Below are 25,751 nucleotides of genomic sequence, written 5' to 3' on the forward strand. Positions count from 1 at the left end.
AATTTTAGATTCAGACATTTAGGGCAATACACTAGAATATGCATGTTGTGCCTGAATTAAATTAGATAATTAGTATGCAGGCAGGCAAAAAGGAATTATAGAGCCAGGCGCGGTGGCTCACGCCTGTAATCCTTGCACTTCGGGAGGCTGAAGTGGGTGGATCACGAGGTCAGGAGATTGAGACCATCCTGGCTAACACGATGAAAACCCGTCCCTACTAAAAATACAAAAAATTAGCCAGGCATGGTGGCATGTGCCTGTAGTCTGAGCTACTAGGGAGGCTGAGGCAGGAGAATCGCTTGAACCTGGGAGGTGGGGGTTGCAGTGAGTCAAGATCATGCCACTGCACTCTAGCCTGGGAGACAGAGCAGAGACTCCATCTCAAAAATAAAGGAATTATAGAATTTTCAACCACTTTTATCAGCCTATATCTAAATAATAGCATAATTTATTCCCCAAATATTTGTTTTATATATGAGTCTCTAACCATATTCTGCTAAATATATACATAATTTAGCAATGCAAGACAATTCTTTGCTTCTAAACTTGGATTACAGTAGTTTTGTGTAAAATAACATGTATTTAAAACATAAAAATTGAGACTAGTTTCTTTTAAATGCTTATCTATTGAAAGTTTCTCATTAGCATCTCCTAATTATGATTTTACTGCATTTACTCTGAAATTTTATTGCTATATAATAGATGCCATTAATTTAAAACACCTGCCTTCCCTGAATGCAGTTACAGTCAAACATTGCAGTTATCTAGACGAATTGTTTGTTAATGTACATTAATGTTGCCAACTAGATTTTATGAGTAAACATTTCTTTCATTATTATCTTGCAGTTCTATATTAGTGTGTTTTTTAAGTGCAAGTTTCTTAATATCAGTTTATTGTGTCTATTGATTTCATGCAGTATAATTTTAGACAATTGGCAATTCTGTTTGTATACTTTAAGTCACTGTCGGGTTTAATTAAAAGATAAATGAGCCATATGTCTGTCATAGTCAGATTATCTATATGTGTGTGTTTATGTCTACAAATATGACCCAAATTTGGTTATAGTTTACTTGTATATATTCTTTGTTAGCTCATTTTCTTTTTCTTTTTTCTTTTTCCTTTTTTTTTTTTTTTTGAGACAGTTTTGCTTTTGTTGCCGAGGCTGGAGTACAGTGCATGTGATGTTGGCTCACTGCAGCCTCCTCCACCCCTCGGGTTTAAGTGATTCTCTAGCCTCAGCCTCCTGAGTAGCTGGGATTACAGGTGTGTGTCACCATCCCAGGCTAATTTTGTATTTTTTTTTTTAGTAGAGACGGGGTTTGCCATGTTGGTCAGACTGGTCTCGAACTCCTGACGTCAGGTGATCTGCTTGCCTTGGCCTCCCAAAGTGCTGGGATTACAGGCATGAGCCACCGTGCCCAGCCTCTTAACTCATTTTCAGTGTTGGTTTTATCTTGTCTAAGTGAGTAGCCTTGGAAATAGTCTTATTTTCACCATGTGTTTAATGATAAATATGTATTTTGTGTGAGAAAAACACTTTTGTGATTTGAAGGTAATTTTTAAAAAGATGTATAATTCTGTATTTTTTCCAGTTTTTAAAAAAATATTTGTTGTAAAAACACTTAACATATAATTTACCATCTTAAATCTATTTAAATGTACATTTCAGGGCCAGGCATGGTGGTGGCTCACATCTTTAAAACCAGGATTTTGAGAGGCCAGGACAGGAAGATTGCTTGAGCCCAAAAGTTTGATACAAACCTGGGCAAAATGTGGAGACACCCTCTCTACAAACATTTTTTTTCTAAGAAATAGCCAGGCATGGTGGTGTACACCTGTGGTCCCAGCTACTTGAGAGATTGAGGGGCAGGATTACTTGAGCCTGGGATTGTGAGGCTGCAGTGAGCCATAACTGTGTCATTGCATTCAAGCTTGGGTGACAGATTGAGACCCTGTTTCCAAAAAAAAAAAACCCTGTATATTTCAGGCATGTTAACTATATTCACATCGTTATGCAAAAGACTTCTAGAAATTTTACATCTTGTAAAACTAAAACTCAATATCCTTTAAATAACATTTACCTGTTTTATTCTCTCTCTAGCCCTTGACAAACACCCTTCCACCTTCTGTTTTTATGAGTGTGACTATTTTATATATTTCATATAAGTAAAATCATAACATCCATCATTTGGTTACTGGTTTATTTCAGTGGACATAATATTCTCAAAGTGTATCTTTAAATGTGACAAGATTTTTTTTTAAGGCTGAATAATATTCCATTCTATCAAACATGTCTTCAAGGTCTTTTGTTGCATATTTTAGATATAGATTCATAAAGGTAATTGCTGTATTTGATAATTTTATTTTTAGTTATTTGAAGTACATGTATAACATTATAAAATAATATGTGCATCCTTGTTTTCCACCAACAATCCACATGGGTTTCTTTTTTTTTTTTTTTGAGATGGAATCTCCCTTTGTCACCCAGGCTGGAGCTCAGTGGCACAATCTTGACTCACTACAACCTCCGCCTCCCGGGTTTCAAGCGATTCTCCTGTCTCAGCCTCCTTATTAGCTGGGATTACAGGCATGTGCCACCACATCTAGCTAATTTTTGTATTTTTAGTACAGATGGAGTTTCACCATGTTGGTCAGGCTGGTCTTGAACTCCTGACCTTGAAATCTGCCCGCATCAGCCTCCCAAAGTGCTGGGATTACAGGCGTGAGCCACCTCGCCTGGCCAAGGGTTTTACTGCATCATCAACAGATTAGGTGTTTTTAAAAAATTAATAGTGGCCGTTTAAATGGATGTGAGGGTTTTTTTTTCATTGTGATTTTTATGCATTTCTCTACAAATTAGAAATTTTGTGTGTCCTTTGAAATTTTTTTATTTGTGTTTTTTGATGAAAATGTATTTCAATTATTTGCCTATTTCTAAATAAATTCATTCAAATTTATTGTTTAGTTTTAAAGGTCGTTTATATTTTTTGAATATTGACTCCTATCACATGTGATTTGTAAATATTTTCACCCATTTTCTAGGAGGCCTTATCCCTCTCTTAAATGTTTACTTACATGTGCGGAAATTTTGAAGTGTAGTATAGTTAAATTTTTGCTTTTTTCTTTGTTGCTTATGCGTTTAATGTTGTATCTAAGAGAATGGCACCAAGATTATTGTCATGTGTTTCCCCTATATATTTTTAAATGATGAAGAAGTTATCTGGCCTGGAACGGCACCTCACACCTATAATCCTAGCACTTTGGGAGGCTGAGGGGGGTGGATCATGAGGTCAGGAGTTTGAGACCAGCCTGACCAATATGGTGAAACCTCATTTCTACTAAAAATACAAAAAATTAGCCAGGCGTGGTGGTGGGTGCCTGTAATCCCAGCTAATCGGGAGGCTGAGACAGGAGAATTACTTAAATCCAGGAGACGGAGATTGGAGTGAGTGGAGACCATGCCACTGCACTCCAACCTGGGCAACAGAGTGAGACTGACTCCAAAAACAAAAAAAAGTTATCTTCTTATGTCTGATTAAAAGATTTTTCCACATATGGTTTAAGGAAATAATCAAACTTTATTATTTTTTTAATTTTTTATTTTTTTTGAGATGAAGTCTCACTCTGTCACCCAGGCTAGAGTGCAGTGACACAGTCTCGGCTCACTGCGACCTCTGCCTCCTAGGTTCAAGCGATTCTCCTGTCTCAGCCTCCCAAGCAGCTGGGACTACAGGTGTGTGCGACCATGCCTGGCGAATTTTTGTATTTTTAGTAGAGAAGGGGTTTCACCATATTGGCTAGGCTGGTCTTGAACCTCTGACCTCAGGTGATCCACCTGCCTCAGCCTCCCAAAGTGCTGGGATTACACGTGTGAGCCACCACGCCAGGCCTTATTTGTTTGTTCTTGAGATAGGGTGTCACTCTCTCAACCAGGCTGGTTTGCAGTGTTGTGATTGTGGCTCACAGCAGCCTCAACCTCCCAAACTCAGAAGATTCTCTGATTGCAGCCTCTCAGGTAGCTGGGTTACAAGTGTGTAGCATCATGTCCTGCCGGTTTTTTTGTATTTTTGGTTGAGACAAGGTTTTGCCGCATTGCGGAGGTTGGTCTCAAACTTCTGAGATCCAGTGATCAGCCCACTTTAACCTCCCAAAGTCCTGAGATTACATTTATTTTTATTAAGTAGTTTAATTAATTTATATTTAAAATTATTTCTTAAAATGAAATTACTAGTTTTATTGCTATTGTTTTATGTGTTTGAGTGGTGTTTTTTCTTATTTACCATTTTATTGCCTTAACTTTTATTTTAATTGTGTAGTGACATGCTTCAATTATTTATTAAATTTTGTTTTGCATACTTTCTATAAATATTATCTTCATAATCATCTTGTATATTAGTCTGTTTTCATGCTGCTGATAAAGACATACCTGAGACTGGGCAATTTACAAAAGAAAGGTTTATTGGTCACAGTTTCTTGTGACTGAGGAGTCATCACAATCATGGTGGAAAGTGAAAGGCATGTCTCACATGGTGGCAGACAAAGGAAAGAGCTTGTGCAGGAAAACTGCCTTATAAAGCCTTCAGCTTTCATGAGACTTATTCTCTATCATGAGAACAGCACAGAAAAGATCTGCCCCCATGATTCAATTACCTCCTACCGCATCCCTCCCACAACATATGGGAATTAAAGATGAGACTTGGGTTGGGACACGGCCAAACCACGTATTCTTAAAAATGGAGTTTACGTAAAACATCTAAAAATTAAAAATATATTTTAATCTCATGACAACTTCAGTTGAATATAAAAATTATACCTCTGTATTTTTCAGTTTATTAATATTAAAAATTATTTTGTGTATTAACATTTATGCAGATTTTTATTGTTTTAAATATTCTACAGAAGAGCTTTAAGGGTTTTATGCATCATCATTATGATAGTAAAGATTTCTACATTTGTATATTTACATTTAATAGAGAGCTTTATTTTTATATATGGTTTTATGATGCTATCCAGTATTATTTTATTTTTAAATAAAATTGACTCATTTTAGCATTTCTTTGTTGTTGTTGTTGTTGAGACAGAGTCTTGCTCTGTTGCCCAGGCTGGAGTGCAGTGGCGCAGTCTCAGCTCACTGCAAGCTCTGTCTCCCGGGTTCACGCCATTTTCCTGCCTCAGCCTCCCGAGTAGCTGGGATTATAGGCGGCTGCTACCATGCCTGGCTGATTTTATTTGTTTTTTTTTTTGTATTTTTAGTAGAGACGGGGTTTCACCATGTTAGCCAGGATGGTCTCGATCTCCTGACCTCGTGATCCGCCCACCTCGGCCTCCCAAAGTGCTGGGATTACAGGCGTGAGCCACCGTGCCTGGCCCATTTCTTTTTTTTATATGCAGAGTCTTGCTGTATTATTCAGGCTGATCTGAATCTCCTGGTCTTTAGTGTTGTGACAGCTTTGGCCTCCTAAAACTGCAGGATTACAGGCATGAGCCACAGTGCCTGGCCATCATGTAGCATTTTTTTGTAGAACTGTGCTAGTGGTGATGAACTCCCTCAACTTTTATTTTGGAGATTTTCAGTTTTCATCTTATTTTTAAAGGGAAATAGATTTAAATCAAATATTCTTGGTTACAATTTTTTTTTTTCTTTTACTACATCAAAATTTGGGAAGTTCTCACCTTTTCAAGTAACCACTGTATTATTTTTTTCCCATATTCTTCTAAGATTCCCTTAATGAATATATTGATCTACTTGATGGTATCTAATAAGTTTTACATTTCGTGTTTTAATTTTGTTTTGCAATTTTATATTTTTGTGTTATATATTCTAGCGTATGCCACCATACATCTGATATTTGTGTTTTGACTTTTTAGTATATATCGTAATTGTGCATGACAATATTTAACTTTGTACAATTTAAGACCATGTGGAGCAAAATCAAATATGAATCAGCCATATGTCTTTTTCCAGTATAATTATCTCTATGTTTGTTTGCCTGTATAAATGTTATCCTTTTTTTTTCTTTTTTCTTTTTTTTTTTTTTTTTTGAGACAGAGTTTTGCTCTTGTTGACCAGGCTGGAGTGTAATGGCACGATATCGGCTCACTGCAACCTCCGCCTTCCAGGTTCAAGTGATTTTCCTGCCTCAGCCTCCCAGTTAGCTGGGATTACAGGTGCCCACCACCACGCCCGGATAATTCTTGTATTTTTAGTAGAGACGGAGTTTACCACATTGGCCGGGCTGGTCTCAAACCCCTGACCTCATGATCCACCCTCTTCAGCCTCCTAAAGTGCTGGGATTACAGGCATGAGCCACTGCACCCGGCTACCCTTGGTTTTTTTTTGTTTGTTTGTTTTTTGTATATTTGTTGTATAGGTTTTTTGTGAATGTTTTTCTAATCCTGTGTAGATGAGTAGTTATAAAATTCTTGTAATTTCAACATCCTATTTATGAATCTATATGATTTTTGTGTGGGAGAAACACTTTTGGATTTGAATATAATTTAAAACTATCATAACTGTATCTCTTTTGGGTATTATTGTTTCTTTTTTTTTTCTTTTTTGAGGTGGAGTCTTGCTCTGTCACCCAGGCTGAAGTGCAGTGGCGCCATCTCAGCTCACTGCCACCTCCACCTCCCAGGTTCAATTGATTCTCATGCCTCAGCCTCCTGAGTAGCTCAGATTACAGGTGCCCACCATCATGCCTGGCTAATTTTTGTATTTTTATTAGAGATGAGGTTTCACCATGTTGGCCAGGCTGGTTTTAAACTCCTGACCTTAGGTGATCCACCCACTTGGGTCTCTCAAAGTGCTCAGATTACAGGTGTGAGCCATCATGTCTGGCCCCAATTTTTTCTGTTTTATGGCACTGTGCAAACACCAGTCTGTTCATTGTTTCTAAGAGTGTAACTCCTTCATATATCTTATAAAATCTGTCTTTTTGTGGCTGGCTCATTTCATTTTGCATAATGCCATCAACATTTATCTTTATAGTTCGTACAATATTTCATGCTTTTTGAAGACAGAATTTTTATATTTCAAATTATCTACTGAATGATTTGGTGAAAGAAATCTGCATTGCTTTTACCTATTGGCTTACAGTAACAATGCTGCAATAAGTATGACTATGTAAATGACTCCTTATATGACCATGTATGTGAAAGTTTATATATGTGCTGCATTCTATTAGTCTACTTTTTCACCTTTATACTCATACCAAATTGTTTTAATTCTGTAGCTTTGTAATGTGATTTAATCAAGAACTTTAATGCCTCCAGCATTGTTCCTTTTATTTTTTGAAGATTGTTGGGTACTTTATTGTCTCTTGAGATTCTATATACTTTTGGGGTTGCTGTTCTTGTTTCTTCAAAAATGCAATGAGAAATTTGAAAAACATTGCATTAAGTCTGTCTGTTGCATTGAGCAGGATGGACCTTTTCACAATATTAACTATTTCAGCCTTTGTTTAAAAGCACACTCAAGGGTGTGTTGTTTAATTTCTATATATTTGTAAATTTTTCAGTTTTTCTGTCTTATTGTTTTATACTCGTACTCCATTTTACTCATAGAAAGTAGTTCATAGAAGTTTACTTTTAAAAATTTTGGTAAGACTTCCTTTTTGGCTTAAGATGTGGTTTATCAAGGAAAATGTTGTATGAGCTAATTAGAAAGGTGTGTATTCTGATGTTGTTGAGGAGTGTTCTCCATAACTCTGTTTGGAATAATTGTTTTATATTGCCTTTAAGTAGTCTGTTCCCTTATTAACATTCTTGTTTTATTTTTATTACAGAAAGTGTGGTATTAAAATATCTTGCTATAATTATATTGCTTTGTATGTGTTTCTTCCATTCTGTCAATATTTGCTTTATATATTTGGAACCCTAATGTGAGACACACACACACACACACACACACCTGCGCACGTGCACAGACACATACACACACACAAATATACACAAATTTTTCATAGGTTCCCAGTGAATGAATCTATTATTTTTTGATGTCCTTTATTTCTTTGGAGTTTAAATTTCAAGTACATTTTATAAAATATTATAATTTTTGACTTAAGATGTAGCTTGTGTAAGATTATTTTGACTGTTTCTGCTCTCATTTGATTAATATTTGCATGGAATGTCTACTTTCTTCCTGCCTCTTCCAGTCTTTTTTTATCATTAGATTTCAACTGACTCTTGTAGAAAGGCAAGATGAATCTCAGTTTTTAAAATATTTTAATAAAACTTTATTGAAAGTATGTCTGAGTTTAAAAGTTAATTTTATATATGTTTAAATAATTTTCTGAAATAGAAAGACGTACTGTTATTTTATTAAGTATTTTATTTGATTCTTGCATCTTTGTCTTTTATTCTCTTTCCATCTTTCTTTGTGTCTTTTTGATAGTTGTATTGATAGGCTTTGACTTATTTTGTTTTGTGTATTTATACAAATATTTTTGTGGTACGTTGGGAATTACATATAACCTCTAAAAGATACAACAACATATTTTAATCTGCTAAATAAAGAAACTTAAGTTGCATACAAAAATTTGTTCTTTTTATACCTTCCCTCAAATTGTCACTGATGTTGTTAATTGTATCTTTTTACATTGTATATTCATTAATGAATATTTGTAATGTTTTCTATGCTTTTAACCTTCAAATTTCAGAGAATAATTAAAAATGTTTTCTGCACCACTAGGGTAATGCTAAGAAATTTGACTTTTGTGTATTTGCATATTTTTCCCAGAAAATCATGTATTTTTATATGATTCTGTGTTTATATTTGAATCATGTTATTTTCAGTAGAAGGAACTGTTTTCAGCACCTTTTATATGTAGGGCATATGCACTTCCAATATACTTTTTTAGAATTTGGTTACTTTAAAAGTTTTTACTTTTTTTATTTGGCAGGACAGATTCGCTGATGATATTATTCTCAATTAATTAAAGCTTTTTTTTCACAATTTTTTTCATGGCTACATCACAGAGTTCCCTTATGGCCTGCAAAATTTTTGTTAATAGTTCACTGATTATCTCATAAGAGTATGTTTGTAAATGGCACATCACTTTCTTTTCTTTTTTTTTTTTTTTTTTTGGAGACAGAGTCTCACTGTATCCCCCAGCCAGGCTTGAGTGTAGTGGTATGACCTGAGCTCACAGCAACCTCCACTTCCTGGGTTCAAGTGGTTCTTCAGCCTCAGCCTCCTGAGTAGCTGGGATTACAGGCATGCACCACCAAGCCTGGCTAATTTTTAGTTTTAGTAGAGATGGTGTTTCGCCATGTTGGTCAGGTTGGTCCCAAACTCCTGACCTCAGGTGATCAGCCCACCTTGGCCTTCCAAAATGCCTGGATTACAGGTGTGAGCCACCGTGCCTGGCCTGGCACATCAGTTTTGTCTTGCAGCTTCAAAGGTAATCTTTTTGTCTGTGACTTTTGAAACTGTGCTTATGTATGTGTTTGTTATAAATATCTTTTTGTTATTCTAGTTTGTTGAGCTTTTTTATTTTTACATCTTTTTTTTTTTTTTTTTTTACTTTTAGGATCTGTCAGTTTTTTTGTGTATATTTTATCTCCACAGTTTCTGTTTTTTGATACCTTAAATATTTTTTATTCTTGCCCTCATTTATCTCATTTTCCGTAGTCGTTTCTGTTCCTGTTTTAATCAGTATTATTCAGTTTATTACCAATTATTAAAATTAATGTATACATCTTTTTTATGGTTTCTTTCAGAAAATTTTGTGATATTTTTGGTGGGATTGTATTGTCCTATTTTGTATATATTATAATCCTTGATTGAGATTTGGACATTAAAAAAAGCTACTTGTCAAAATCTTTATAATGTAGCTTTGTCCTGGCATATTCTGAAAACGATTGTCTTGGCTGGTGATTATGAGAGTTTCTTAAACATGTTCTTAGGATATGTGTTGTCTGAAATTTTATGTTTATTCTTTAGTTAAGAGAGTTTACTCATGTTAATTTGTAGTGTCAGTCATCACTTGCTACACTTGTTCCATTTCTGTGGTACTGCAGTCTCTCTGCTGCTGTAACATTTTTCTTTGGTCTCAGCAGAGTCAAACTCTGATTCCAAAATATACCACCATTTCTTTCAGTACTTTATGTCATGAGAGACAGAAACCAGTGTCAGGAAAAAACCCTAAAAGCCAGAAATGACAGATTGTGCCAGTATTTTACCTTTCTTTTAAAACAGAAACCAAGAGTTGGCAATTTACTTGTAAAGACACTATGTTATAGTGGGAACCAGGAAAATATTTGTTGGGTAAATTTAACAGACTTTTCTTTTTCTTCTGTGTGTTTTTTTGCATTGTGCTTACGTGGGACACTGCACACACTTAAATCATTTATGAATTTTCCACAGATGTATTTTGGTCTGTATGTTTTTGTTACATTTATGTCTATGAAAGAATTAGGGCCTGTGGTATTTTGCAATGCCATCTTGTTTATGTAGTTTGTATAATTTTATAGGTAAGATTTTTAAACTATATTCATGTGAGTCTAGTAAGTGGAGTAATTTATTATTTTTAATTTTTTTTCAGGTATATGTCCTCATTTTGCTCAAGACCTCTGGCCAGAGCAGGGCATGGAAGATTCTTTTCAAAAAGCAATACTGAGAAGATATGAAAAATATGGACATGAGAATTTACAGTTAAGAAAAGGTTGTAAAAGTGTGGATGAGTGTAAGGTACACAAAGAAGGTTATAATGGACTTAACCAGTGTTTCACAACTACCCAGGGCAAAGCATCTCAATGTAGTAAATATTTGAAAGTCCTTTATAAATTTATAAATTTAAACAGACATAAGATAAGGCATACTAGAAAGAAACCTTTCAAATGTAAAAATTGTGTCAAATCATTTTGCATGCTTTCACACAAAACCCAGCATAAAAGCATTTATCATAGAGAGAAGTCCTACAAATGTAAAGAATGTGGAAAAACCTTTAATTGGTCCTCAACCCTTACTAATCATAGGAAAATTTATACTGAAGAGAAACCTTACAAATGTGAAGAATATAGCAAATCTCCTAAGCAACTCTCAACCCTTACTACACATGAAATAATTCATGCTGGAGAGAAACTCTACAAATGTGAAGAATGTGGTGAAGCTTTTAATCGATCCTCAAATCTTACTACACATAAGACAATTCATACTGGAGAGAAACCTTACAAGTGTGAAGAATGTGGCAAAGTATTTGTCTGGTCCTCAACCCTTACTGAGCATAAGAAAATTCATACTAGAAAGAAACCCTACAAGTGTGAAGAATGTGGCAAAGCATTTATATGGTCCTCAACCCTAACTAGACATAAGAGGATGCACACTGGAGAGAAACCCTACAAATGTGAAGAATGTGACAAAGCTTTTAGCCAATCCTCAACCCTTAATACACATAAGACAATTCATACTGGAGAGAAACGCTACAAATGTTTAGAATGTGGCAAAGCTTTTAAGCAACTCTCAACTCTTACTACCCATAAAATAATTCATGTTGGAGAGAAACTCTACAAATGTGAAGAATGTGGCAAAGGTTTTAATCGATCTTCAAATCTTACTACACATAAGGTAATTCATACTGGAGAGAAACCTTACAAGTGTGAAGAATGTGGCAAAGCATTTATCTGGTCCTCAACCCTTACTAAACATAAGAGAATTCATACTAGAGAGAAACCCTACAAATGTGAAGAGTGTGGCAAGGCATTTATATGGTCCTCAACCCTAACTAGACATAAGAGGATGCACACTGGAGAGAAACCCTACAAATGTGAAGAATGTGGCAAAGCTTTTAGCCAATCCTCAACCCTTACTACACATAAGATAATTCATACTGGAGAGAAACCCTACAAATGTGAAGAATGTGGCAAAGCCTTTAACTGGTCCTCAACTCTTACTAAACATAAGATAATTCATACTGAAGAGAAACCCTACAAATGTGAAAAATGTGGCAAAGCCTTTAAGCAGTCTTCAATCCTTACTAACCATAAGAGAATTCATACTGGAGAGAAACCCTATAAATGTGAAGAATGTGGCAAATCTTTTAACCGGTCTTCAACTTTTACTAAACATAAGGTAATTCATACTGGAGTAAAACCCTACAAATGTGAAGAATGTGGCAAAGCATTTTTCTGGTCCTCAACCCTAACTAAACATAAGAGAATTCATACTGGAGAGCAACCCTACAAATGGGAAAAATTTGGCAAAGCCTTTAACCGGTCCTCACACCTCACCACAGATAAGATAACTCATTGGAGAGAAATCTTACAAGTATGAATAATGTGCCAAAGCCAAAAAAAGCCCTCAATTCTTAATAGATATAAGATTATTCATACTGGAGAGAAACTACAAACGTGAGAGAGGCGCTAATGCTTTTGACAGTACCTCAAACTTTAAAGAAAATCATTCAGCTGAAAAATCCTAGAAATGTGAAGAATGTGAAAAAGCCTTTAAATGATTGTCACTCTTGATTTTAGGTAAGATAATTCATACTGGAGAAAACTACCAGTGTGAACAATGTGGCCAAGCTTCGACAATGCTCACATCTTATTGCACAGGAAAGCATTCATACTTGAGAACAAATGTACAAATATAGGCAAAGTAAAAAAGCCATTAATACCTGCTCACATCTTACTCAAAATCGTAGCGTTCATAGTAAATAAAAGCATTAAAAGTCTAATTACTCTCAGAAGATCTATCAGAAGATATGTCTTTAAAGTATAGAAGAGCATTTATTTTGAAAAAGCATTACACATATGAAGAGGATTGTAATATCTTGTACCACAGATTTTATTGTATACATTTTATACTAGAGAAAAACCCTCAGGCAGTTGTTAAAATTTTGTTGAACATCAGGGAGTTTATATTGAAGAAAACCCTGCAAGTGTAATGAATTTGGAACAACATTTTTTCAAGAATATGAAGTATAAAACACCAAAGTGTTCATACTAAAATATATTTTTGCAGATACATCAAATATGAAAGATATTCAATCCAAAATTAGGTCCATGTAAATATCAGGGAATAGTTCACAGTAGAAATATCTAGGGCCACTCAAGCTTTAGACATTACAGTAAATCAGAGTGCTGAGTATGGAAAATAATACAAACTAAAATTTTTCTAAACATTTGTGTACAACTTCAAAAAGTAGAATATTTTTGGGAGGGTTATAACTGCATTCAAAGTACTTTTTTTTTGAAAATACAGATTTTTTTAAAAATGAATAATGTGTTCAACTCATGCTGTTTCATCATTCCTGGTGTATTCACATGTGAAAGCATGTGACTAATTGTTGCTGCACAAAAGATATGAGATTCTTTTTTATTAGGTAGGCATTATTTATGACCTTTTCTATGAAAAGATACGGACATAAAAATGTAAGATGCATGAGGAAAATTTAGGTAGGCTTTTTGTGGTTAACTTATAATATTGAGTGATGCATGAGGTAGGTGTTCAGAATAATATTTCTCTGCATTATGAATGAAAAACATTCTTTAGTTAAAATTAAGTTAGCCATATGTTATTTTATTAATTGTACTTCTATGGAATAACATGCAGTCTATTTTTAAATTATAAATTATGTGTGAACTTAGCTTTTCAATTAAACATTTTTAACATGTTAAATACTATTGTGAATTCAATGAAGTGTTCTTATGCCACTAACTTTAACCTATTCCCTTACTCAAGGGTGTAGGTAAAAGATGGTAACAATACACTATTTGGTAAGATAATGGACTGACATCTCTAGCAATCTTTTTTGCCAGTGGCTTTAAATTGCCAATAAGTTAAAGAATATTGTTCCTATAGGTTAAATTTTTATTCTTATTTTCACATTTAAATTTATTTTTCTTAATTTTTGTGGATACATAATATGTGTACATATATATGCCATATATGGTATATTTTGATTCAGGCATACTCGATATAATAATCACATTAGAGGAAATGAGATATCCATTACCTCTAGCATTTATTCTTTTTATTACAAGCAATTCAATTCTACACTTTCAGTTATTTTTAAATTTGCAATGTTATTGATAACAGGGTCGTTTTTATGGTCGTAATAAAAAATTTTATAGAAACATGTAAAATCTATACATTTCTGAGTTCTGAATATTTTTAAAAATTTTAATATATTTTTCTCTGAACATGTGGCCTTTGCCTGCAAGCACATATGGACTCTAGAATTGATTTACATAAAATTAAATATATACATCTATTAAACCTTAGGTATAAATAAATTATGGAGTAAGTATGTTTGTGTGAGTATAAGTTTGAAACTATTTTTAGCAGCTAAAAGAAATATTCAAACAAAATAAATTATTTTCATAAGATAATAAGGTGTCTAATTTACTAGAAAACAAAAATTTTCAAAAATGCTGAAACCAAATCTATGCTATTTGCTTTGTATTGAATTTATTACTGTACAGTCTTTGGGCTTATGATTCAGAATCTCCCCATGCAAATTCTATGTTTTAACTTGACTGGTACTCATGCTAGACCCATAACTTTCTTTTTTTGTTAATTATTTGTTTATTTATTTTTGAGACGGAGTCCTGCTCTATCACCCAGGCTGAAGTTCAATAGTGTGATCTTGGCTCACTGTAACCTCTGCCTTTTAGGTTCAAGCAATTCTCCTGCCTCAGCCGCCCAAGTAGCTGGGATTACAGGTGCCCGCCACCACATCCAGCTAATTTTTGTATTTTTAGTAGAGATGAGGTTTCACCATGTTGGTCAGGCTGGTCTTCAGCTGACATTAGGTGATCCACCCACCTTGGCCTCTGAAAATGCTGGGATTACAGGCATGAGCCACCACGCCCAGCCTGTGTAATAGTTTTTGAAGTATTCATTATGTGAGCTGGTCTGTAATTATAAGAATAATTTTTTTTAAATTTTGTTGTTTGATAAGTTATTGGAGTACATGTGGTATTTGGTTAGATGAGTAAGTACTTAAGTGGTGATCTGTGACATCCTGGTGCACCCATCATCTGAGCAGGATACACTTCACCGTATAAGTTGTCTTTTATCTCTCCCCACTCCCACTCTTCCCCTCAAGTCCCCAAAGTTCACTGTATAATTCTTGTGCTTTTGTGTCCTCATAGCTTATCTCTCACGTAACAGTGAGAACGTACGATGTTTGGTTTTCCATTCCTGAGTTACTTCACTTAGAATAACAGTCTCCAGTCTCATCCAGGTCATAGCAAATGCTGTTAATTCATTCCTTTTTTGTGGCTGAGTAGTATTCCTGTGTGTGTGTGTGTGTGTGTGTGTGTGTGTGTGTGTGTGTGTGTATCCACTCGTTGATTGATGGGCATTTCAGTTGGTTCTATGATTTTTTTAGTTGTGAATTGTGCTGCTAGAAACATGCTTGTGCAAGTATCTTTTTCAAATAATTACTAGTTTTTCTTGGATAGATACCCAGTAGTGGGATTGCTGGATCAAACGGTAGTTCTACTTTTAGCTCTTTAAGGAATATCCACACTGTTTTTCATAGCAGCTGTACTAGTTTACATTCCCACAAGCAGTGTAAAGTTGTTTGAAATGTTTTTTCCTCAGTGCCATAAAGAAATAGCACTTGAACATAAATTTAATTTATTTAGTAAGGCCATTTTTACTTCCTGCAGAAAGTGTACACTCGTCAGCAGTTTTGCCACGAGAGTACAATGAACAAAGGAGAGAGGGTCATTTATAACCTGACGCATCCACCCTATTGCTGTGTCCGATTTCCATTGGCTGGAATGGGACCTCACATTCTGTATTTAGCCCAATTGGCTAGCAACTTAGAACTTTTTAAAAGAGGCAAAGGTAAAGGAGAACAAAGAAAGGAGTAAGTAACTTGTGGAATGCTGAGAAAGGTAAAACCACTTTTAAATAAGGAAGAGGAACAGGCTATGACCTAATGCTTGCTTGGACCAGTATAAGCATGCCAGGGCAAATATTTAGAAGCACAGGTATTTGAATAAATTTTGCCTCTAAGAAAAGTTACAATTTATTCCTAATTAGATGGGGGTGGGGAATCTTTGAAGAGGAACCTCTACTTTACTTTTTACAAAGTGTTCTCTAATCACCTCATCCCTGCCAACAACTCCAGTTTTTTGATCTTTTGATTATGACCATTCTTGCAAGAATAAGGTGGTATTGCATTGTGGTTTTGATTTTCATTTCCCCGATCATTAGTGATGTTGAGCATTTTTTCATATGTTTGTTGTCCATTTGTATATCTTCTTTAGAAAATTGTCTATTCATGTCCTTAGCACGGTTTTTGATTTTTTTTTTTTTCTTACTGATTTGTTTGAGTTCCTTGTAGATTCTGGATATTAGTCCTTTGTCAGATGTATAGATTGTGAAGATTTTCTCCCACTCTGTGAGTTGTCTGTTTACTCTGCTTACTGTTCCTTTTGCCATGCAAAAGCTCTTTAGTTAGGTCCTAGCTATTTATCTTTGTTTATACTGCATTTGCTTTTGGGTTTTTGGTCATGAAATTTTTGCCTAGCCAATGCCTAGAAGGGTTTTTCCGTTGTTATCTTCCAGAATTTTTATAATTTCAGGTCTTAGGTTTAAGTCCTTAATGCATCTTGAGTTGATTTTTTTTATAAGGTGAGAGATGAGGATCTGGTTTTATTCTCTTACATGTGGCTACCATCCCAGCACCAATTGTTGAAAAGGATGTCTTTTCCCTGCTTTATGTTTTTGTTTACTTTTTTGAAGATCGCTTGGCTGTAATTATTTCAGTTTCTGAGTTCTCTGTTCCATTGGTCTATGTGTCTATTTTTGTACCAGTACCATGCTTTTTTGGTGACTATGGTTTTATAGTATAGTTTGAATTCAGGTAGTGTGGTGCCTCCAGATTTGTTCTTTTTGCTTAGTCTTTCTTTGGCTCTGTGGGCTCTTTTTTGGTTCCATATGATTTTTAGAATTTTTTTTTTTCTAACTCTGTGAAGAATGATGGTAGTATTTTAATGGGAATTGTGCTGAATTTGTAGATTGCTTTTGGCAGTAGGCTCATTTTCACAATATTGATTCTACCCATCCTTGAGCATGGGATGTGTTTCCATTTGTGTCATCTATGATTTCTTTCAGTAGTGTTTTGTAGCTTTCCTTTTAGAGGTCTTTTGACTCCTTCATTAGGTGTATTCCTACGTTTTTTGTTTTTTTTTTTCCAGCTATTGTAAAAGGGGAGTTCTTGATTTAATTCTCCATTTGGTTGCTGTTGGTGAATAAAAGAGCTACTGATTTGTGTACATTAATCTTGTATCCAGAAACTTTGCTGAATTCTTTTATCGGCTGTAGGAGCCTTCTGGAGGAGTCCTTAGGGTTTTCAAGGTAAATTATCATATCATCAGCAAATAGGAACAGTTTGACTTCCTGTTTACTGACTTGGATGCCCTTTATTTCTTTCTCTGTTCTGATAGCTTTGGAGGACGTCCAGGACTATGTTAGAGAGGAGTGGTGAGAGTGGGCATCCTAGTCTTGTTCCCATTCTCAGAGAGAATGCTTTCAACTTTTCCTCATTCAGTATTATGTTGGCTGTGGGTTTGTTGTAGATAGAGCTTTTATTACATTAAGCTGTTCCTTGTATGCCAACTTTGCTGAGAGGTGTTTTTTTGTTTGTTTTTTGTTTTTTTTGACAGAGTTTTGCTCTTCTTGCCCAGGCTGGAGTGCAATGGCAGGATCTTGGCTCACCACAACCTCCGCCTCCTGGGTTCAAACAATTCTCCTGTGCCAGCCTCCCAAGTAGCTGAGATTACAGGCACATGTCATCATGCCTGGCTAATTTTTGCACTTTTAGTAGAGATGAGGTTTCATCATATTGGTCAGACTGGTCTTGAACTCCTGAACTCAGGTGATCTGCCTGACTTAGCCTCCCAAAGTGCTGGGATTACAGGTGTGAGCCACCGTGCGCCCAGCCAAGCTGAGTGTTTTACTTTCAAAGGGATGCTGGATTTTGTCAAATGCTTTTTCTGCGTCTATTGAGATGATCATGTGATTTTTGTTTTCAATTCTATTTATGTGGTGTATCACATTTGTTGACTTGTGTGTCAAACCATCCCTGCATCCCTGGTATGAAACCCACTTTATCATGGTGGATTATCTTTTTGACATGTTGTTGGATTCAGTTAGCTAGTATTTTTTTTAAGGATTTTAGCATCAATGTTTGTCAAGGATATTGGCCTGCAGTTTTCTTTCTCAGTTGTGTCTTTTCCTGATTTTGATACTAGGGTGATGCTGGCTTCATAGAATGAATTAGAGAGGGTTCCTTCTTTCTCTATCTGGTGGAATAGTGTCAAAAAGATTGGTACCAATTCTTTGAATGTCTGGTAGAATTCTGCTGTGAATCCGTCTGGTCCTGGACATTTTATTGTTAATTTTTTAAATTACCATTTTAACCTCACTGCTTGTTATTTGTCTGTTCAGGGTATCTAATTCTTCCTGATTTAAGCTAAGAGGGTTGTATTTTTACAGGAATTTATTCTTCTCTTCTAGGTTTTGTAGTTTATGTGTGTAAAGGTGTTCATAGTAGCCTTGAATGAATTTTTTGTATTTCAGTGGTGTCAGTTATAATATATCCTGTTTCATTTCTCAGTGAGGTGATTTGGATTTTCTCTCTTTTCTTGGTTAATCTTGCTAATGGTCTATAAATTTTATTTATATTTTCAAAGAAGCAGCTTTTTGTTTCATTTATCTTTTGTATTTTTTTGTTTCAGTTTCATTTAGTTCTGCTCTGATCTTGGTTATTTTCTTTTTTTTCTGCTGGGTTTGGGTTTGGTTTGTTCTTGTTTCTCTAGTTTCTTGTGGTGTGACCTTAGATTGTCTGTTTGTACTCTTTCAGACTTTTTGATGTAGGCATTCAGGGCTATGAACTTTCCTGTTAGCACCACCTTAGCTGTATGCCAGAGGTTTTGATAGGTTGTATCATTATTGTCATTCTGTTTGAAGAATTTTTTAATTTTCATATTGATTTGGTTTTTGCCCCAATGCTTATTCAGGAGCAGCTTATTTAATTTCCATATATTTGCATGGTTTTGAAGTTTCCTCTGGGAGTTGATGTCCAGTTTTATTCCACTGTGGTCTGAGAGAGTGCTTGATATAATTTCAGTTTTCTTAAATGTTTTGAGGCTCGTATTATGACCTATCATATGATCTGTCTTGGAGAAAGTTCCATGCGCTGTTGAGGAGAATGTGTGTTCTGCAGTTGTTGAATGAAATGTTTCGTATATATCTGTTAAGTTCATTTTTTTCCCGGGTATAGTTTAAATCCACTCTTTCTTTGTTGACTTTCTGTCTTGATGGCCTGTCTAGTGCTGTCAGTGGAGTTGAAGTTCTCCACTATTATAGTGTTGCTATCTCATTTCTTAGGTCTATTAGCAATTGTTTTATAAATTTGGGTCCTCCAGTATTAGGTGGGTATATGTTTAGGGTTGTGATGTTTTCCTGTTGGACCAGCCATTTACCATTATATAATGTCCCTCTTTGTCTCTTTTAACCACTGTTGCTTTAAAGTTTGTTTTGTCTGATATAAGAATAGCTACCCCTGCTTGTTTTTGGTGTCCGTTTGAATGAAATGCCTTTTTCCACTCCTTTACTTTAAGTTTATGTGAGTCCTTATGTGTTAGGTGAGTCTCCTGAAGATAGCAGATAGTTGATTGGTTAGTTCTTATCCATTCTGCATTTCTGTGTCTTTTAAGTGGAGCATTTAGGCCATTTACATTCAATGTTAGTATTGAAATATGAGGTACCATTGCATTCATTATGCTCTTTGTTGCCTGCATACTTTGGTGTTTTTTTTGTTTTGTGTTTTTTTTTTTCTGGTTTTGTTTGTTTGTTTGTTTTTGAGATGGAATCTCACTCTGTCACCCAAGCTGGACTGCAGTGGCACCATCTTGGTTCACTGTAACCTCTGCCTCCCAGGTTCAAGCAATTTGCCTGCCTCAGCCTCCCAGGTAGCTGGGAGTAGAGGTGTCTGCCACCATGCCTGGCTAATTTTTGTGTATTTAGTAGAGATGGAGATGCACCATATTGGCCAGGCTGGTCTTGAACTCCTGACCTTGTGATCTGCCCGCCTTGGCCTCCCAAAGTGCTGAGATTACAGGCATGAGCCACTGCACCCGGCCTTTTTTTTGGTTTTTCATTTTGGTTTTTTATCTTGTATTTCTGTTTTATAAATCCTGTTTGATTTATGCTGTAAAGAGATTCAGTTTGTTTGTGTTTCCAGGATTTGTTTTATGATTTAAGGTTTCCTTTGGCAGTTTTTGTATTAGGGGCTTGGTAATGGTGAATTCTCTCAGCATTTGTTTGTCTGAAAATGACTGTATCTTTCCTTATATATGATGCTTAGTTTCACTGGATGCAAAATTGTTGACTGATAATTGTTTTGTTTGAGGAGGCTGTAGACGGGACCCCAGTCCCTTCTAACTTGTAAGGTTTCTGCTGAGAAATCTGCTGTTAATCTGATAGGTGTTCCTTTATAGGTTACCTGGTTCTTCTGTCTCACAGCTCTTAAGATTTTTTTGTCTTAACTTTGGATAACCTGATCACAATGTGCTAAGGTGAAGATCTTTTTGCTATGAATTTCCCAGGTGTTTTTTGTGCTTCTTTTATTTGTATGTCTAGGTCAGGCCAGAGAAGTTTTACTTGATTATTCCCTCAAATATGTTTTCCAAGCTTTTAGAATTGTTTTCTTCCTCAGGAACACCAATTATTCTTAGGTTTGGTCATTTAACATAATTCCAGACTTCCTGGAAGCTTTGTTTATATTTTCTTATTCTGTTTTGTCTTTGTTGGGTTGGGTTAATTCAAATACCTTGTCTTTGAGCTCAGAATTTTTTCTTCTGCTTGTTAATTTTTATTGCTGAGACTTTCCTGATCATTTCACATTTCTAAAATTGTGTTCAATGCTTCCTGAATTTTTTTTTAAGCTATCTATTTCACTGAATATTTTGCCCTTCACTTCTTGTATGATTTTTTGGATTTCCTTGCGTTGGGCTTTGCCTTTCTCCCATCCCTCCCTGATTAGCTTAATAACTAACCTCCTGACTTCTTTTTTTTTTTTTTTTTTTTTTTTTCAGATAAATCAGGGATTTCTTCTTGGTTTGGTTCTATTGCTGGTGAACTAGTGTGATTTTTTGGGGGGGTGTTGATGAACATTGTTTTGTCATATTACCAGGTTTGCTTTTCTGTTCCTTCTCACTTAGGTAGGCTCTGTCAGAGGGAAGGTCTAGGGCTGAAAGCTGTTTAGATTTTTTGACCCACAGGGTGTTCCCTTTTTTCCTGTGGATGTGGCTCTCCATGAGCTGAACTGCAGTGATTGGTGTCTCTCTTCTGGGTCTAGCCACCCAGTGAGTCTTCCCTGCTCCAGGCTGATACTTGGGGTTGTCCGCACAGAGTCCTGTGATGTAAATCGACTGTGGATCTCTTAGCCATGGATACCAGTGCCTGTTCCAGTGGAGGTGGTGAAGGGTGCAGTGGCCTCTGTGGGAGTCCTTAGTTTTGATGGTTTAATGCTTTATATATTTATTTATTTTTGCTAGTGGGCCTCCTGCCAGGAGGTAACACTTCCTAGAAAGCATCAGCGGTAGTAGTGTGCAGAGGGACTGGTGGTGAGTGGGGCCTTAGGACTCCCAACATTATATGTCCTTTGTCTTCCCCTACCAGGGCGGATAGGGAAGGACCATTGGATGCAGGGGGCACTAGGCGTGTCTGAGTTCAGACTCTCCTTGGGCGGGTCTTGCTGTGGCTGGTGTAGGGGATGCGGGTGAGAGTCCCAGGTCACTGGAGTTGTGTACCTAGGAGGATTATAGCTGTCTTTACTGAGTCACACAGGGTGTCAAGGAAGTGGGGGAAAGCGGGTAGTCACAGGCCTCACTCAGCTCCCATGCAAACCAGAGGGCCATTCTCACTCCCACTGTGTACCCCACAACAACCCCAAGTCTGTTTCCAAGTGGAAGGCTAGTTGGACTTGAAAATTGCTCAAGGCTTTCTGCCTTCCAGTTGCAGGAAAAAAAGGGGCTTTAGTTCTTCCCCGCCTGTGAAGTCTGCAAGCAAGATTCGCGCCTTTCCCTGAGTTCTGGGCAGGAGGCTTCTTGCCCCGTTGAAATTGTTACGAAGTTCAGCTAAGGAAGTCCTTTCCACTTGGAGTTTTACCCCTGCTCCTCTGTCCTCCCTCCTGATGGATCCCTGTGGTGCCAGGCAGGAATGGCTGCTTGGGGATTTAGAGAGCCCCCGGGGCCTCCCTGCTGCGTGCTCCACCCCTGTATTTCACTCAGCTTGGCTCTCAAATTTGACGCAGCTCCAGGTGGTCAGGAAATTATCCCACAAACAGACTTTCAGCTTCTCCAGTGGGGATGTGTGTTTGGGAGAGGAGGGTCTCCCTTTCTCACTTCTGCAGTTGCACTCACAGTATTTGGAGTGTCTCCAGGGTCCTGCAGGAGCAGTCTGCTTCCTTCAGAGGGTCTGTCCTGATGCCTTTAAAGACACATTTTCAAGATTCTCAGATAAGTGTGTCCCAGGTAAAAACTGTGTCCACATTTTCTTTTAGAATGTCATGTGTTTAGAATTGCAGTCATTTACATTTCCACTTCTGATGCTTTTGCCTAAGAAGATTATTTCAACTACCTTTTCCCTTTTCTTCTCATGACAGTGAAAGGACCTCTTTAAAATAATTCTCCCCTGTATATCAGAGACTTGTCTTTATTCTCTCCATCCAGGCTTCTTACATGTCACAAATAATACTCACCTTGAGTTTATATGCTGAAATATTGAAAGTATTCCCTATGTTGACAGATCAGCCTGGGCAGGTGGGAATATAAAACATTCTTGTTGGGGATGGTGCTGGGTCCTCAGATATCAATGAGGGAGAAAAGTGCACTGTTTAGGTTCCATCTGAATGCTCCATCAGCTCTATGAAGAATATAATTTTTAAATGCACACTTAAAAAGGATGGAATTGGCTGGGCGCGGTGGCTCACGCCTGTAATCCTAGCAGTTTGGGAGGCCGAGGGGGGTGGATCACGAGGTCAGGAGACTGAGACCATCCTGGCCAACATGATGAAACCCCATTTCTGCTAAAAATAAAAAAAATTTTCTGGGTTTGTTGGCATGTACCTGTAACTCCAGCTACTCAAAAGGCTGAGGCAGGAGAATCACTTGAACCTGAAAGACAGAGGTTGCAGTGAGATGATAAGATGAGATCACGCCACTGCACTCCAGCCTGGCGACAGAGCAAGACTCCATCTCAAAACAAAAAGGATAGAATTAGTCTGGGCACGGTGGCTCACACTTGTAATCCCAGCACTTTGGGTGGCCAAGGTGGGTGGATCATGAGGTCAGGAGTTCAAGACCAGCTTGACCAGCATGGTGAAACCCTGTATCTACTAAACACACACACACACACACACACACACACACACACACACACACACACACACAAAATTAGCTGGTCAAAGTGGTGTGTACCTGTAGTCCCAGCTACTTGGGATACAGGCAGGAGAATTACTTGAACCCATGAGGCGAAAGTTGCCATGAGCCAAGATTGTGCCATTACACTCCAGCCTGTGTGACAGAGTAGACTGCATCACCCCCCCCCCCCAAAAAAAGAATGGATAACCTGGAATAATTAGAAAGATACGAAAAGGAAGTAATTCAAAGAAATGTGTCTTCTAGAATGCTACAGAGAGTATTTAAATACACTCTTAGAAATTACAAAACATGGGCAACATACGTGGCTTGAACTTTACATGAAACATGTTTTTCATAATTAGATTCTGATTCTGATTTACAGTCATGTTGCATCGTCCTATATGTATCAGCACATGATACCAATCTGTCCCATTAATTTTATTCACTTGGTTAATGTGTTTTCTGAAAGACTTCTTCCCCCCTCCCCGAGATGGAGTCTTGCTCTGTCATCCAGAGCTGGAGGGCAATGGCACGATCTCAGCTCACTGCAACCTCTGCCTCCTGGGTTCAAGTGGTTCTCCTGCCTCAGCCTCCTGAGTAGCTGGGATTGCAGGCATGAGACACCACGCTCAGCTAATTATTGTATTTTTAGTAAAGATGGGGTTTCACCATGTTGGTCAGGCTGGTCTTGAACTTCTGACATCATGATCCCCCTGCCTTGGCCTCCCAATGTGCAGGCATTACAGGTGTGAGCCACCACTCCCAGCCAGGATTTCTTCACTCTAAAGTTACTTTATAAGAACTGTATTATTCACAGTTACTTTGGAGAGACTTTCTGACTGATGTGAATAAACAATCACATTTAATCTGAAAAATCCCCTGTTACACCAAGTGTCAGGTTCCAGTCCAAGCTGAGGTCTGACGGGAGTGGGTGGGTGAGTGGTGGGTTGCTGGAAAAACAATCGAGGAATGGTGGGGAGTTTTGACATGGCTTTATTCTCTCTCTGGGCACAAGCCTGGTCATGAGCCCTGTGTACAGAGTCAGCAGCTTTACTCTCTCTCCCTCTCCTGTCCACCTTTCTGTGTACTCCTAACACATAATAGTGGCTGAGAGCCAAATATGAGCTTACACAACCAGGTTACATAATGAGTAGAATTGTGCATGTGTGCTCCAAACTCACTGAGTCATGCTGAATCAGATGTTTACCTCAGCTTATTCTTGACCACAGCACATCCATTTTTCTTACATTCCTTTTCTTAATAGTTTCTCTTTGTTTATACCTTGCTTTGGAAAATGAAGGGTGTCATCTTTTTTTTTACTGGTCATATACACTGGGATAAAACCCAGGTCCAGTCACTTACTGGATGTTTTACAAAGTATTTTCCTTAAGCTAGAATCATTGACATCATTGGTGAATTCGTTAGCAATGCAGTAACTCAGGTCTCATCCCAGATCTCTTGAGTTAGAATACGTATTTTAACAAAATCTCCACTTTATTGATGTATGCATTAAAATTTGAGAGGTACCTCCTAATGTCCTGTGACTTCTCCATATGGGAACTATACACAGTTTACTCTGTATAATGTAAATATGGCACTCAAAACTGTATATGTTTGTGTTTATGCCATACATTTTATGCTGTATCATCAGAAAAGTATAGTACCTACCCTGGTTTTGTGGATCTTATTCTCTTTCTTCAGGATGATGGAACACATTAGAGAAGGTTTCTCTATTAAATAATATTTTACTGGATAATTTCGGTCTCATGTAAAACAGAGCCAGTTCTCTTAACTCTAAAACACGTAGAGTAAAATTAACAATTCTGCCCATGGCCACTTGCTAAATATGTGTGGGTGTTTGGGGTTTTTTAGAAAATGTTGATATTCAAGGCTGTGGCCATAGAATTCTCTCAGGAGGAGTGGGTGTGTCTGAATCCTGCTCGGTGAAATTTGTATAGAGATGCAGTGTTAGAGAACTACAGAAAGCTGGTCTCTTTAGGTGAGAATAATTTTTCCCCAGATTTCCTAATATACATTAAGGTTTCTATTTTATCCCTTTGTAGAATGATTTTGGGAGTTTTTGCTCTGCATACATTATTTTTAGATCAGTACAATTAAGGAAAACTTGAAGTTATTGGAATAGAAAAGAAAATTTTCAAGATGTTATATCTTAACAGGAAACTTCCCCTTTCTTGAGCTAAACTGTATCTTTCACTCTAGATTAATGATAATTCTAGAAATTCAGTGGCATAAAGTATTTTCCCCAAGTATTAAAATCCAATATTCATCACCAATTTTAAATTCAATAGTATTGAATAGTAGAGCTAAGGATCCAGAAATGTAAAATACATATTAAATATTT

The 25,751-nt window shown here is 36.8% G+C and overlaps 1 protein-coding gene across 1 annotated transcript in view; it reads left to right on the forward strand.

The window, feature by feature from the left end:
* Window positions 1–13,624, forward strand: part of LOC129459807 (zinc finger protein 208-like) — a 231,224-nt gene extending 217,600 nt beyond the window's left edge. Inside the window, 1 exon segment of the mRNA XM_055237017.2 lies at window positions 10,910–13,624. Coding sequence (XP_055092992.1) covers window positions 10,910–12,272 — 1,363 coding nt within the window. The 3' untranslated portion in view covers window positions 12,273–13,624.
* Window positions 13,625–25,751: the final 12,127 nt, after the last annotated feature.

Source organism: Symphalangus syndactylus, chromosome 13, assembly GCF_028878055.3.
Source record: "Symphalangus syndactylus isolate Jambi chromosome 13, NHGRI_mSymSyn1-v2.1_pri, whole genome shotgun sequence".
In the NCBI taxonomy this organism is placed as follows: domain Eukaryota; kingdom Metazoa; phylum Chordata; class Mammalia; order Primates; family Hylobatidae; genus Symphalangus; species Symphalangus syndactylus.